Genomic DNA, 16,187 nt, shown 5'->3' on the forward strand with positions numbered 1-16,187 from the left:
TTTATTTTATTTTATTTTATTTTATTTTATTTTATTTTATTTTATTTTATTTTATTTTATTTTTCTCTTTTAATTACACTTAGAAACACATGTTGGTACACTTATGAAAATGTGGAATCAGATAAACGTTATACTTAAGTTGCATGAGAATTGCCATAAAATGTGATTATCCAAGGTCAATAACGCGCATTTGTGGTAGGCAGAGAATTTTACATATTCTATTAATCAGAAAAACACCCACACTTAAAAAATAAAAAAGAGTGTCTTCTCCCCACTTTCCTTTCATGATGACCTGCCTAACCATAGCCCATGGACAAAGGAGCCAAGTGACCCTGAATTAAATTTCTGAAATGCTTAGCCAGAATAATTTTTTTTTAAAGAACTACTCTTTATGGCCCTAATAGTTATCAAAAGATACTCCATTTGTGTGTCCAGCAAGTTAGCAAAGCTATTGTCTCTAAACCAACTTAGGCTAATGCTATGGATCATGTAGTTCTTAGTTATAGATCACTAAACTACAGAACAAGGCCTCACATGGTACTGTGACACACCATCACCTAAGCAGCCTTAGGTGGCAGCCAGATACAGCCCACGAGGGTACAGGGTCAGTCGGCGAAACTCTACACTGTGACAAAGCTGCGAAGGCAGAGCAGTAACAGGAAAAGGATAGAGAAAAAAAGAGATGAGGAAAGATGGGGACCATATAGCTCTGGGCTAGACTTCCAACGGAGATATTATGTGGGCCACAAATGAAATTTTAAGTTGTCCGCTAGTGACACTTAAAAAGTAGAATAGACAGATACATCAATGCTAACGGTTATGTAACCCGTTACATAATGAAGATATCATCACTTTAAGATATCAGTATTAATGAAACAGAAAGAAAGGATTTCCCATGGATTCTATTGGTCCAGCAATAGATTTAGCCATCTTAGAGTTGCCCGGCAGCAACATGTAGCCAATGTTTGCTGTATCAGACAGTGCAAGCCCAAGCTGTTTTGATAAACTCAGATAAATAATAAGGTAATAATAACGTGCTAAATCCACAATGGAACTTTCACCCCATCACGCTGGGAACATTTAAAATTCCCACAATATTCTCCAGGTTGGAAAAAAAAAAAAAGAGTATAATATTCCCTTCAAATGTTTTTTTTTTTTTTTTTTTTTGTGCTTTGTTTTAGATATTTTTAAACACGATTTGAGATCGTTTCTGGTGTTCATTTTACCCTCCCTTCACTCTGTTGTTTAAGGGAGGGCTCGCTATGGCCTACCTCTGTCTAATACGAAAGTCCTTGGTAAAGGATCTAAGAATATAATTCATTTTAGGATTATCAGTGTCTTAGATATGGCAGGTTCTGAATCCATATCTTTGAAAATACATTACAAAGCAAACTAAATTTGACAATGGCAGTCTTCAACTTGAAATACACAATGGTACCATATAGAGAATAAGACCCTGTTGCTGCACATACCCTCCCTATATTTGAGTCAAAGAACATGGAGACACAAATCTGGTATTTACCTGGAGGTTTCATTCATACTGGCTAGCTCTCATAGGGTATGTGCTAAAATACTGGCGGGGAAGACTAGTCATCAATCTCACCCAGCCATGAACCAAGCAAGCTACACAGGCCTGGCAAGATAAGAGTGCAATAGGATTACAAATGCTAGAGGAGCAACCAACCACTACCTGGCCCTGTTAACGGGGTCAAGAACTTGTGGCTAGATAGGTTATAGGATCCAGGGGAGAACCCACACAGGTATTCTGCCAAATGGACAGATATTAAAATGACTCATAATTACTTATTGCTATACCATAGGTCATAGCATTACTTTACCACCATCAGATGGTAAGCTTCCTGGAGTAGACGGGGATTAATACAGAGATAAAGGACTGTCCCTAAATGAGACATTCATATCACACCCTAACCACAAGGTTTGGGGTCTTTGAAGCAGAGGGGGCAGAAATATTGAAAGAGCTAGAAGTGGTAGATAACTTTAGAGAAACAGTGTTTCCCCACAAACAACAGGGCAGTTGCACATATAAACTCATACAGATTATGACAGCATGCATGAGATCTGTGCAAGATCAAGCCAGACAAAATCCTAGCCTGGGGGTTGGGGTGGGCATGAAATCCCATTGACAGCTGAGGAGCTATTGGCATTTAATAGCTACTGGGAGACAAAGAGTCAGTTTTCTTCAATGGTGTGACCAAGTATGGCAGAGCCCACTCCCAAGTGTAGGTAGTCATTACAAACTGGACCCAAAGGATTTTTTTATTTTAAGAAAGAAGAAAACCCAAAAGTGAAATAGGTAGGAAAGTGGGGATGGAGATAATAGATCTGAGTGGAATTAAAAAAGAGGTCAATATGATCAAAATATTCAAAGAATTTTTGAAATTTTGAAGCACTACTTTAGGACTTGCTTCCTTTAGCTGGGAAACCTAGTAAATTTCCAACATATGAAAGATTTCAAGGTTCTAACATATTCATATTTACCTGTTTTCATGAAAATAATAGAATTCTCAATGTACCCAGACACTCACTCTTTTAAGGAAAAAACTTAAGGCCATTAAGATATGCAAGCAGATAAAACTCCAATATACACACTTTGGAATTTTCTGGCTATAGAATAATAGAAAAATTTAGAAGTATAAAATGTAAGCCATATGTAGGTCATTTCAAATTCATTTTACATATGTGAAAAGAAACTGCCATTATGAATTAGGGGTAACAAATAGAAGTATCTTCCTGTTATGGAAGCATCTACAGGTTATGTATGTACGGTATAACCATAAAGCAACACATTCACCTTGATGAAAAACATAAAAAAACAACCTACCTATTCACAAAAATGTTTGCGTCATTGCTCTCAAGATAGTATTGAGCCTAAACCATTACTCCTGTCAGCTGTGAGGTTCAGCAAGACCCATTCTGCCATCTGCCTTCATGAAAACAAGGCTCCGCACAGAGGCCCGAGCAGCGTTCTCCGCAGAGGGAGCAGCTGCAATGGAGTTCCTGTGACTCATGGACTGAGAATTTCTTTGCTAATTTCTAAGGAGGTTTGGCCATACTTTGTCAATTGACCCAACTTGTTGATGGTGTGGTATCATGTGGCCTTACTTGGTAATAGAAACAGCATGTTGTAACTTCCCCAAGAGTTCCTGCATGCACGTCCCCTGGCTTTCTAGTAAAGAAGAAAGCTTCCTTCAAAAAAACCCCACACTTATTTTTCTTTCGAATCTTAAACTGAATTTGTGTCAGTAAGATAGGAAAGACATAAAAGCATTGTATTTTCATGTTCAGTAACCCTGTTCAGTAAAAGCTTCCCAGTGCTACCAAAAATCTGGAGGAAGGTACGGAACCTGCAAAGGTTCCTGAGTAAGCGTTGGGGCTTCTGAGTATCCCACAGAGCCAGTGGGTGGGACAGTGACATTCACTGGACCCCAGTTGCCTCTCTGTGAAGGAATGAAAAAAATCCAACACAACAAGCAACAACGAATTTCAAGTTTCCCAGTTGCCGTGCTCATGAGACCAGGAATCTAATCCCCTGTGGTGTGGCAGGAATGACCAGAAATCCGAGCTGTAGGACGACATAAGCCTTATATGGACCAGGGATACCTGTGGTCCAGAAAGGACCAAAAGGTTTACCTTCAAAATATTTCAAAAGCAGGAATAACAGTGCATGATTAGGAAGATGTAATGGTCTTGGAAAGTGACAGAAGAATTACAGGGCAATCAATTAGCAGAGGATGAAACTACCATTAGAAAATGGACGATGGACCCAGTGGTGTTGTCTATGGTCAGAAGGGAGTAAGTGGCGGCGGTGGAAACCCTGAGAGCCTCAGGGGGTGGGGTTCCTGAGTACCTTGATGACAGCTGAGAAGCCGCCTACCTTTCTGGAAGAACTCCTCCAGTTTGTCCTTGAAGGGCTGCAGATACTCTTTTGGGGACTCCTTACACACCAGCTTCATCTGCTGCTCACTGGCTGCAAAGGGAAGTGTAGATTAGACTCAGGCAAGGATACAAACGTGTGCAGGGCCTCCACGGGCCCTGTGCGACGTTATCAATTGTACAGATTCCCTGTCAGTCGTGGCTTAAGCACGTTCCACAGGCAAAAGGCACATTCTACACCTCTCTTTGGGAAAAGTAATGTGGGCAACCTTCAATTTTCCTTTTAGCCATTTACGAAAATATCTATGACTTGTCCCAAGTAAAGTATTCTGCTTTTTTGTTCCTCATAATGGGGCAGGGTAGGTATTTAAGGACGGAGCCCAGGGAACTATGGTCTCTAGCCTTCTTCAATTCATAGACTGAAAAAGATTTTGCTCAAGTTCCCACAAATCCAAATTGCCTGGAAAATCAAGTTAGAGTTTCCTCATGATCCCATGCACACCCCAGTCCAGTTTAAGAAGTACTGTATCAGCTCTTCATGCCTCTCACTTAAACAAACAAAGGTCCATTTTCAAGATGAAAATGCTGACAACATAAGTGCTGCCACAGTGATCAGGACAGAAAACACTGGACCCCAACTTACACATGCTAGTCTTTCTATCGCCATCCAAACTACAAGCTCAGAGTAGAACATCATTAACATCCAAACTCGCCCAGTGACCTGCATATGTGAGACACGTCACCCACTCGAAAAGCTTTAAAATAAACACGATACAAAATGTAGAAATAAACCCACAGGTAGGCTTTGATGAGGAAATTGACGAGCATAAGCAGCAGGTGATGGGTAAGACTGAGTCCCCCTCCACTAGCTCATCGGTCAATGAGGAAATGGAGGGAGGACCTGAGTTTGAGGTGATAAATAACTACTCGCAGGAAGCAATAGGATATCCTATATTTTGCTGGGATGGGCACAACCTTTCAAGATCTTAAGATAACCTGTCTCACTGTTCCTACTCTGAGACTCCAGCACATTCATTAAGGAGTGAGGGTCCTTTGACCTCACGCCGCTCACCTCAATCTTCACCAGCACATGTGTAATTTCACTAGATTTGCTTCAGACAGGATACCCGGAATTCACAACAAATTGCTCTTTTGATAGTCAAAAGAGCAGGTTTGCCTTGACCCAGGTTTGGTTACCCAGAAACTGAGATAATCAAGAGTTTACTGTCACGAAGAGTGGTTAGTTAACTCAGGCAAAAGATGGCTTCCCATGCTTTCTATATGTTTTTGGCCAGTGGCTTCAACTATTGGTCATGGCTGGAAATTACTGGTAGACCCTTGTCTAAGAAACAAAATTAAAGCCTAAGATTTTTATCATAAGCGAATCATGATACCTAGTTAAAATAAAATAAGAGAAAGAGCTAGCCATGTAGTGTGCCCCTCCCAAGTGCTTGGGGGCACAAAGGCAGATAGAACTTGAGTATCAGGTCATCTAAGCTACACAAGGAACTAAGCTCAGCTCACTAGCACCCAACTAAAAGACAGGCATGTACTGGCCTGTAGATCCAGTGCTCAAAATAACAGAGACAGAAAGATCTCACGGGCTGGCTGGCAAGCCATTGGTTAACTAAGGGAACCTGTCTCAAAAAATAAGATGGTAGAGTGAAAGGATGATTTGTGTTAACCTTTGGCCTCCACATGTATGCACAGACACATGTACACACACACTGAACATACACACACATGAATTTTTTTTAAATACAGTAACCCTTTTTAGATGAAACTACCCATTACGGTTTTTCTTACCCTTTAGCCCTCCTACCCTGAGCATCACTGGTTGTGTCACCTCCCCAGCCTCTGGCTTAGTGAACTTTAATGATCCTAGCACTGCCCAATACCTCCTCCCACAAAGCATAAGCAAGGTAGCAAAGATGGAGACCAACGCACAGGAAACTGGTCAAATAAACTTTGAATGATTTCTGTTTTGAATCACAATTTGACAGTGAACTTTCAGAGTGACATTCTTTCCTCCTGATATGCACTTAAGACTCTGAGAATACATGAAGCCATTTGATTTCTCACAGTTGTTAATTCTTTAAATTCAAAACACCCTCAGCAACATTCAAATTCTAGTAGCTATTTTTATAAGCACAAATAATATGTCATGCTATCAATTTAAAAATGAGAACTATCTGAAAGCTTGAGGTAATCCGTTCAAGGTTACTTTTTCTAATTCAAGTAAAGTTTAAGGAAGAGCGTGTGTCCATAGTTCCTAAAACAATGCTTCTACTTCCGAATTGAAAAGATTGGTTATTGCAGCTCTTCTTTTGTCCTGGAAGTAGTGACGAATGGGGTGCCCATAAAACTGGTCAAACCTTATGTGCCATATTTTAGAGTTGGAAAAAGTCTGTGCTTGGACCAAGATTTCCCTGAGCTCAGGTAAGCTTTTTGTCTTACCTGTAAGTGAGGACCACTTTCTTCCTGAATGACATGAGGTAATGCATAAAAGAGGCTTTCAGAATGTGAAGCACTAGCAAACAACTTAAACTATTGTGTGTTATGATGCTGATTTGGTAAAGCTGGTCAGGAGACAGTTCACAGCAGGAAGATTACAGTGTGGTGGTTGGGGACTAAAGGCTGAAGAAAATGTGTTCAGTTTACAGAGGTGCAACACAGTACAGCTCTCCCGTTTAGAAGACGGAAGTGATTCATGCCCCTCATTCCCTTGCTGAGATCCTAACACCTATTGTGAGAATCCACTGAAGAATGTGGGCAAATTCACTGGAAAGGTGAGATAACTTGCAAAATCATTCCCCACGTCTTTTGGCGTTCTGGTTTTGAAATTAGAAAGCAGAGCTTGTACAAAGGACAGCAGTCCCTTGGGTGTGCTGGAGGGGGGAGTCCTCTCTGCACCCCAGCAGGCTGGAGCTCCCATGGGGCCTGCTAGAATTAAACTTCTCCACAGGATCAAAGGAGAAGGCTGCCCTCCTACTGCCCCCTGCTCGGTCGCATGTTCTGGTGACCAGCAGCTCACACACACCAATTTATTAACTTGGCTTACCCAAGACACTTTCTAACAGACAAACGGGAGACTGAAGACTAATTAATGATGACACTGGAGACTGGAGGAGCACAAAGAAGAGAGGTCATGGACAAATTCGTAAATGCCACTCATTGTCCAACTAGAATACTACTATATAGTCCTGTCAGACCTCCAAAGTTGCCTTAAACACAGTCTGTGCCAGGACCTCCAACATTAAAGCCAAAACTATCCTTTTTTTTTTTCTCTCTTTGTAAAATTTTCAAGGATAAAAGACATTAGTTTCTAAAGTTAACTACAAAGGAGAGGCTGTTGTAAGAGGGAGACATAAAGTGATACACAATGGGATAAAAGAGAACAACTAAAATCTCTCACTTAAAGGATAAGACTCTCACTTTTGACTTCTTGCAGTGAAAAAAAAATGTGTTCTTGAATGTTTTAAGATTTCAAATGTCAAGCATCTAAGACCTTATACATTTTTGACTTTTGACCCCTAAAAATAAAGTTCACTGAGGTACTTTAGAAAGCAAAAGTAGGTTAGAAGGACACAGAGGCAACTCTGGTGTAACTGGTCAAAAATCATACGTATTTTGTATCAAAGTACATGGGAAACTGCTATTAATTACTGTGTGACTGCAATATGGACTCAGTTAAGTCAATGTATAGCGTGTGTGTGTTTGTGTGTGTGCACACATGCACACAAGATACTAAGCATTGTATCCAGAACTTTGCAAAGCCAAAATACAATGTATGTAGAATTTATGCTTTTTTGATCTGTATTTGACTTCTCTGTGCTTACCTAATTCCCAATGAGGAATCCCTGTGCTTCCCTGGTTCTGTGTCAGTTTTACTCATGCTTATATCTTATAAGATCTGTCTTTTCCATAAGCTCCATGCTCAAATGACCAACATTGACGGCTGTCATAGCAACCTATCAAATTGTTTGCTTATAGACATTTTTGTGTGGTATTGGCAGGGTTTAGGTGAGAGAAAAGGAAATTGGAGCCAGACTGTAAAGAGCAGATGATGCTTGGTGAAGGAGTTCATTACAAAGGATTTCACTGAATAAAATACATCAACTTAACAAATGTCTGCTCGGCCCCTATGATGTGCATGAAATTGGACCAGGTACCTGGGAGATATCAGTGACAGAACTAGACTAATGCCTTTCCCTCCTTATACAGCACACAGTGATGACTGTTTCTAGTGACTGAAGGCATGTAAACATATGGCTACTTCTTTCCTTTGACACATCTTTACTGTCATCATGTTAGCTAACAGGATATACAGTGTTGTCCTCAGTGCTTTTTCACACATCAAGCAATACATGTATGTGTGAGTTTTGTAAGTGACTACTTTTTAGCTTTCATCCTCGAAATATACTTATGTTAAAGTAAACGTTAAATGAAAGTGTGTTTAGAAAGCAAAATCTGGATAAAAACTTAACCTTCACACTCTGTAATGATATCATTCCCAATATAATAAGATGCTCCAACAAACAAACAAAAAACATCTTACTTTGGATAGCAGTAATACAGAGCTTCTACAGAAAGCAGAAAGCATATTTTGAAGTAATAAACTATTAAAGTATTTGCATGTGCTTGTTAAAGGATGGCATAGATGGGATGGTCCTAATTTGTGGGTCTTCCATATCTCTCTCCTCCCTCATGGTTGGGGGGCACCACAATGTGAGGAACGGTATTGAAGGGTCACAGCATTAGGAAAGTTGAGAAGCTCTGGTCTAGATGATCCTCAACAAAACACGGTCCCGCCCCAGCTCTCAAACTGCTGCCTGTACCAAGTACATTTACTCATTCTCAGCTTTCCATATATTTTACTGGCCGAGAGTTATTTAATATATCTCTGACTTTGAGTTTCTAAGACTGACCATGGTGGCACACACCTTTAGTCCTAACATTTGGGAGGCTGATTGTTGAGTTTGAGGCCAGCCTGGTTTACATCCAGGCCAGGGTGGGCTACATAGTAAAACCCTGACTCTAAAAAATAATAATTAAAAAAAATCTTCTAAGGACCAAAATATACAGAATCATTTTGTACATTTGAGTAAATACTACCTCAAATCAAGTAGGCTTTACCCATTAAATATAGTCAAGCAACAGGAACACTGGCTAGTTAATATATTACTCAGGATTCTGTTGCTTTTGTTTCCAAGAACAGCTAGGCAATAACAACAGCCACCCAAACTCTTTGGATAACTGACATTTCTAATGCGTGTGTCTTTAATCAACAAATCACTTACTAATCCCTTTTATAATCAAACAATTGCCAATATTTGTTTTTGCATATTTCTTCTTTCTTGATTTACTTTACCCCCCGACAAAGACACCGAAAATGTACTCTGAAGTCACAAGTCCACCCATTCTCTGCTTAGTGTAAGAGCCAGCCATAGGATTCCATTGCAGGCTGCTTCCCCTTCCAGGTCCTCCATTCTGGACTTGCAGGTCCCAGTTTGCTGTTATCTTTGCTGCCCCAGTTTTCTGCCCCCTCCTGCCTATCCCTGATGGCTTCCTATATCTGGTCATTAAGTGTGAATATTCTTTTGGGTTTTGTACAAGGTTCCCTTCTTGGCATGCTATGCAATCTCATCCCAATAAACATTTCAGTGACCATCTGTAAGAGGTTACACCTCCTATAGCACATGTCTTATACATAATTTCATCTCCTGGTGATCTCTTGGATTCTGTGCTATCTATTAAATTGTTTGTGCCTCTTGAAGTGTTCTTCCTGTGTTCACTGTTGCCCCTGATTTGTTCCCCATGCTGGAGGCAAGCAGCTGTACAACATCTGACAGTATCAGCCCCCTGTTTACATTCACCATGGCATCCAGGCAGTCTGTCTCCAACTTCTCAAACAGCCCACACGGCCCTAGAAGGGCTGGCACCTGAGCACTCCCTCTCAAACTCATGACATCCCTCTTTTTAATTATTGTTACATGTATGTGTACATATATAGATAGACCACACATCTCTAATAGGTAAAAAAAAAAATTTTTTTTTCCAATGAGTTCTTGGAATCAAGCACTCTTCCTGCCTTCTTCAGATACAAGCATGGATAGGTGTTATTCGTTATCTTTCACAGGAGAGAAAGACTTAGAATAACCTTAGGAGGGTGAGATGGTTATAGAGAGGCAAGGGTAAAAGGACTTGGAGAAGGATGGCTTCTATGATGCCAGGGCACACGCTGCTTGCTTTGGGTGTGAACTGTGAGTAGAAATGGGAATGAGCTTAGAGATGGTACAGAGCAAAGATGGTTCAAAGGAGGAAGAGGCACACCCCTGTTGTGCCACTGTACCACACATTAGGAACAAATATCTAACAAGACCCACATTCTTCTTCTAAAGCTGTTTGTAACCTAATGACACTGAAACAAAACAACAAAACAAAAAACCCTTTAAAAAATCAATATATTATATTACAGTGTGGTATCATGGAACACTGAGTAGGCCTATTGGGCTATTGGTAGGCATATTGGGCTAGGAAAGGTTATCCAGAAAGGACACCTTGGGAATTAGATTGAAAACGCCAAGAAAAGTAACGAAGGAGGGAATACCATAAATTAAACTGAAATGTGCTGAAGTGGCAGGGGCCATTTGTGGTAGCTTAGGTGGTATAGTAAGGCACAGGCACTCAGGGGCCTCCTCTCCTTGGTCTACTATTCTCCTGTGCCCAGATTTTAGTTTCAAGAAAAGTGTCTATAAGACAGAGATCTCTGACTCCAGAGATACAGCAGGTGGCTCTGGAGTCTGAAAAGGGGAAAGAACATCAGAAGGTACCATATAAGCATAGGGAGCTTACAGCTTTATTAAAGAAGTCAGGAAAAGTCTCGCTGGGAAGATATTCGACTAGAGGTTTTAATTGAAGTAAGGAAGTGGTCCATGAATGAGCTTGAGCAGAAGAATCAAAAATATTACTCAGGACATGTTAAGCTTGAAATGTTAACTAGACACTCATGTTGTATATAAAAGCATGCATCTGAGGACACATGACTGAGACAAAAATACACACCAGGGAGTCACTGACATAAAATTGGTATTTAAAGCCACAGCAATAGATGAGTTGCCAAGGAGGGACTGTAGCCAGAGCAGAGAAGGGGTACAGGACATAGCCTGGGGCATACACACACTGCAGGAGAGGCCAGCTGTGATGAAAAATAGAAAATGAGGAATGCAGAATCAGACCATCTGAGAGGAAAACAATATGGAGCGAAGGAGAAAAAGCACACAGCTCTATACAGTCCTGCTGAGGGTCAAAGAAAATGAAGTCAGGGAAGCGACTGTTGAATCTGGCACCATGGAAGTCTCCAGTGGCTTCACAATTTTGCTGGGGAGTAGCAGCTGGGAAGAGTATGCCAAGATGTAGAAGGGTGGGCTAGGTGGAGACCAACCCTATAGCCATGTATGTGTAAAGTTGAGCCTCCTCCTTATGCATATGAAGTTAAGCTGGAGAAAGGATAGCTTTGTTTTTAGGTGATGTGAAAAGGCTGCCATAGAAGAACACTGTCTTAGGAGAATGGTGTTGTTTTGGAAGGCTATGAAGAACTCTGCTGGAAGAGGTAGAACCACTGGGGGAGCTTGAGGTTCTATGACTAGTCCCACCTCCTGTCCACTGGCTGCTTTCTGACTGAGCATGCAATGTAAACAGCCAGACTTGGGATTTCTGTGGCCATGCCTTCCAAGCTATGGTAGACTGTATCCACCTAAGACTGTAAGGCCAAAACCAATTCGTTCTTGACAGGTACTTCCTTCATCAAATTGGACCAGACAGGACTAGGAAGATGGCTCAATGGGTAGAGTGATTGCTATGCAACCATGGAGGCCTGAGTTTGGATTGTAAGTACTCATGTAAAAGCTAGTTGTGATTGGGGGTAGAAGAGGTAGAAAAGGTAAGATGTAAACCCCGTGTGAGGGGTCAGAGACAGTTGGATGAAGGGAGAAACAGCAAGCTCCAGGTTCAATGAGAGACATGCCTCAAAAAAGGAAGAGCAATGACTGAGGAAGGCAACGTGACATCAACCTCTGGTCCCTATACACACACACACACACACACACACACACACAAAGTTTATAGCTGCCTGAGATGTTTTAGAGATCCTCTTATGAAGTAGGACTCTGTCAAAAGGACCTTCCATTACCCCTTCAACAACAATGACAAAAAAAAAATATATATATATATATATATCACAAAATGTTCATCCCCCAGAAATCACTTTGTACAGAAAGCTCCTCCATTGGGCTGATGTGATTAAGGGCAGAAGGGACACAGCCTTCTAGAGAGTGGGTGCCTCTTTCCCCAGAGGAATGTCGTGTAAAAATAAACCCACCAGGAATCTCAGGCCCAGGGGAATCCCATGATTCTGATTCACTTCACTGAGGGAGGCTGCTCGAGATCAAATGCACCTTAATATCCCATGATTGTGAGTATTTTGCATGAAAAAATTTAAGCAGAAGTGACAGGGCTAAGTGAGGACATGCCAACATGCTTTAGGACTTCTGGAAAGATTTGCGAAGCTAGGCCACTGACTGCCAGCCTTTGCACGGTTCTGTCCGCACTCTTCACAGGACCCTCCTATCAGACATCAGAGCTGACTCACAGTTTCCACTGTGGTGATTATGTGGTTATGGGTGCAGCCTTGGTCTGTGAGACATTAGCATGAAAAATATTCATTAATCACCTACCCACGACTAGCCTAAATACAGATGGACTGGGCATGATTTGATTTATAGAGTGTTAAATGATCCAGCCATTTACTAAAAAAAAAAAAAAAAAAAAAAAATGTTCCTTGCATGGGTCTCTACAAAAACTGCAATCTTTAGAAACCTTCATCTGAACTAATGACTATGATTTTAAAAGATCTTGCGAGATATGTAAATATATAACTTGAGATATATTTTTCGTGATAACGGATTATCACAAAGAATTCATGAATATTTTGGCATACGTCTATTTGTAGGAAGAGTTTGGAGAAATATAGATGTTTCATAGACAGAGACGATGGGTCAAATAATCCCTGTAATGGGGAGGCTGAGGCTGGAGAAGCATGAGTTGCAGGCTAGCCTGGACTACATCATGACCTTTAGCCCAGGCTTAGCTGTGGAATGATAGCCTGTCTCAACAAAAAAGAGTGTTTCTGTATGAGAGAGAAAGAGAAAAGGGGAAAAGAGAAGAAAGGAAGGAGGGAAGAAAGGAGAAAGGGAGAGAGAGAGAGAGAGTGCTGTTGTTGTTGTTGTTGTTGTTATAATGGAAAACAAAAGCCCATTCAGCAAGAGTCTGGCCTCCAGACTGACTCTAAGCCATGTAAGGCAGGAGCTAAGAATGATGTTACTGGGCTTCTAAGAAAAAACAAACTCTTCTTGGAGAAGAACAGCAATTAGCTTCTAAAAAGTACTATAAAGGCAACAGACACATGTAGAGAAAATTAAAATAATGATAAAAAATATAGTAGTGGGAAAATTCTTCCATAGTACCATGGCTAGAACAGAGCCACCAACATCCCTTTTGGTTTCCTGTGTCTAGGTCTCTGCATCACAGCCCTTGCTCTCCATAACATCACAGGGGTTGGCTCTATACATGAGCTTTTATAGACTTACATTTGCCAATGCAGTGTTTATAATTTCTATTAATATTTCATTTATGCTTTCTTGTGTTATTTTATAAAACTCATGAGCACTGTATTATAGTCAGAAAAACAATTTCAGTTGTGTATGCCACAGTTCACTCAGCAGTGTCCCTAAAGCTGGGCAGGAAAAGCCACACTACAGCAGCAGTCTCACAAGGAGCCAGGGCCTGGGTTATACTGTCCCCATACAAACTTACTCTGAGTTCAGGACTGCATCTTTAGGCTGCAGCAGGCCGAGTCTTGTGTAAAGTAGGAAAACGTTTTTCAGAGTTCTCAAAAACTCGATGGCCAAATTGCTTTTGGTACAGCCAAAGCTCTTACTACCATGAGTGAGAGGAAGAGGAGAATCTTTGAAAACTGAGTTTTCCATGCCTCTTGGCAGAGGTGGCTGGGTCCCACAGGTTAAATCTGTTTCTGTCTCTGGAATGCATGAACTTGAAGTGATTACTGTCTAGAAGGGATAATTGCAAGACACAACTTTGTCAAACAATGACTAATGATATACAAAAAGCATTAGATCACTTTTGAAGTCTGTTAAGTAAACCAGCTTTTTTGTGGAGGGGAATCCTAACATCACATTTAATTTAAATGTTAATCACTCTGTTGTTAATACCAACATACACATTTATAGCGAACACCACAATTTCTCAAATGCACATTTCTATACTCATAAACACATAAAATTAGGATATTCATATTAGTCAATCAACAATATCAAACAATGATTTGGACCATCTGTGGAAGAGAAACAGAGCCAGCAGTATTGGGCAGCCCACTGGAATTACTTCAGGTATGTACGTATCATTAATGGGAGTTCATGAGTAAAAATCATGAGGTTGCTGGTAGAACCGCCAAAGGCAGAGCCCAGCTCTCACTTCCACAGAAGTTGTGTAGTAGCAAGAGCCACACACTGAAGTCCCTGCTCGGTTTAGCAAGTCAAGAAGCTTATTTATGGCCGTTCTTACTCCTGTGATATGACAGAATCTTACAGACACAGAGGGCAAAAGGCTTCTGTCTTACACAGAGAACAGCAAGGGGAGGAATGAGGCAGCAGGACTAACCTTAAGGCTTTCTCTCCCTACAGTGCAACAGCTAGCTACAGAGAAGCCGGTGATTAACATACCCAAGCTTATTAGCAAAATGCAACCGTGTCCAGCTGCTCAGCTGTGATGGCTGCAAGATCCCCATGGTTTTTTCTGACCTCAGAGCTCAGTGTCTTCACCTCAGACCTTCCCAGGTACTTACTTTAACTGTAATTTTCTACTCTGGAAACTGTTTACATCTAAATAGACCCTAAAGGAAATAAGTCAAAAGACTGAAAGGCGGAGAAGAAGACAGAGAAAATGGGGTGTGTGGAAAGTTACTTGAAAAAGCACAATTCATAAGCTTGGTGGCTAGAGTTTGGTATCTAGACTTGGCTACAGGAATCACTGGCGAGGCTCGAGGCTGGCGACTACTGCTGATCAGTGTGCCACTGTCGTCAGATTTAATGCAATATTTGGCTCAGGCATTTTTAAAAATCCCCTCTTCCAGCTAAAATATTTACACAGTCCTGTGTGTCTCACTTAATGCTTGTTAAGCAATCGTCTTTTAAAACTCCACAGACTCTTGTAAATCTGTCAGGAGAATTGCGGCCTATAAACAAGGCTTCACATAAAGAGGGCCACATTGTCAATTTGCCGGGAGTCAGGATTTCTCAGGATGTGTTTGAAAATAGAGTTGAAGATCAAGAAATAGTTCAGAGTGGGTAACAACGTGGCCAATGGTCTCCCTTGCTGGACACTGTTAGCTGTATTAGCGGGAAGCTTCCAGACACTGACCTCAGCTATATAAAGCCACATTCTCCTGTAAACCTGTCACGGATCCTACCTTGCTCTTGAGTTATGGCAAAAGGAGGGTTGCAGGTCCAGCAGCCCCTGGCAGCCTGCATCCCAGTGTCTGTCCACTTAGAGGAGACGAGCTGCTGAAACTTTTAAGTGGAGGCTATTATGTGGTTACATGTGATTTGTGTGGTGTGTGTTAGGGAGAATGAGGGGCTGTAGGACAGCCGACTTGACAATGAGCAGGATTCTCTGACAAAGCTTAGGTATTACAATAAAGTATGAAGTGCCCAGTGAGTCACTGACATCGGCCCTCATGATAATGAGCTGAAAAATAAATTCTAAAGCGAAAAAGGACCATCCCATCTTTCTCCTGATGTCCTATGAGTCCCAAAGGTGACTGTGTCCCAAGAGATGACCAGGTACTTGTGATACAACTGAGAAAGCCCTTCAATTACTTATTTTTTAGTGGCTAGCCAGCTGCCTCATTTTTGCTGTTTCATCCAAGAACTTGCCATTATGGATTTTGATTTACAATTACGTTTATTTAAAGATTAAAAAAATAATTTTAAAATGCACATTATCAGTTTGAAAAGTCATCCTAAGCTTAAAATATTCCATTTTGGACTGGGCTTCCAACCCAAAGGGAAATATGGCATTGGATTGTAAAACAACTTCCAAGCTACAGAAGCACTTGAAACAAGAGGCAGCAGTATTGGCTGACATTATCTATGCGGGTGTAATTGTGAAGGGTTTTGCAAAAGCATTTCTAAATCTGCAGAAGAGACACCAGAGCA

General features: G+C 41.1%; 1 protein-coding gene across 4 annotated transcripts in view; it reads right to left on the reverse strand.

The window, feature by feature from the left end:
* The window catches only part of Fmn1 (formin 1), a 343,149-nt gene that overhangs the window by 74,624 nt on the left and 252,338 nt on the right, over positions 1-16,187 (reverse strand). For all 4 annotated transcript variants that reach the window (XM_055599030.1, XM_055599026.1, XM_055599041.1 and 1 more), the window contains one exon: positions 3,896-3,988. In XM_055599030.1, coding sequence (XP_055455005.1) covers positions 3,896-3,988 — 93 coding nt within the window. The remainder of the gene's footprint in view (positions 1-3,895; positions 3,989-16,187) is intronic.

Source organism: Psammomys obesus, unplaced genomic scaffold (assembly GCF_907164565.1).
Source record: "Psammomys obesus unplaced genomic scaffold, mPsaObe1.curated_primary_1811, whole genome shotgun sequence".
Taxonomy (NCBI): domain Eukaryota; kingdom Metazoa; phylum Chordata; class Mammalia; order Rodentia; family Muridae; genus Psammomys; species Psammomys obesus.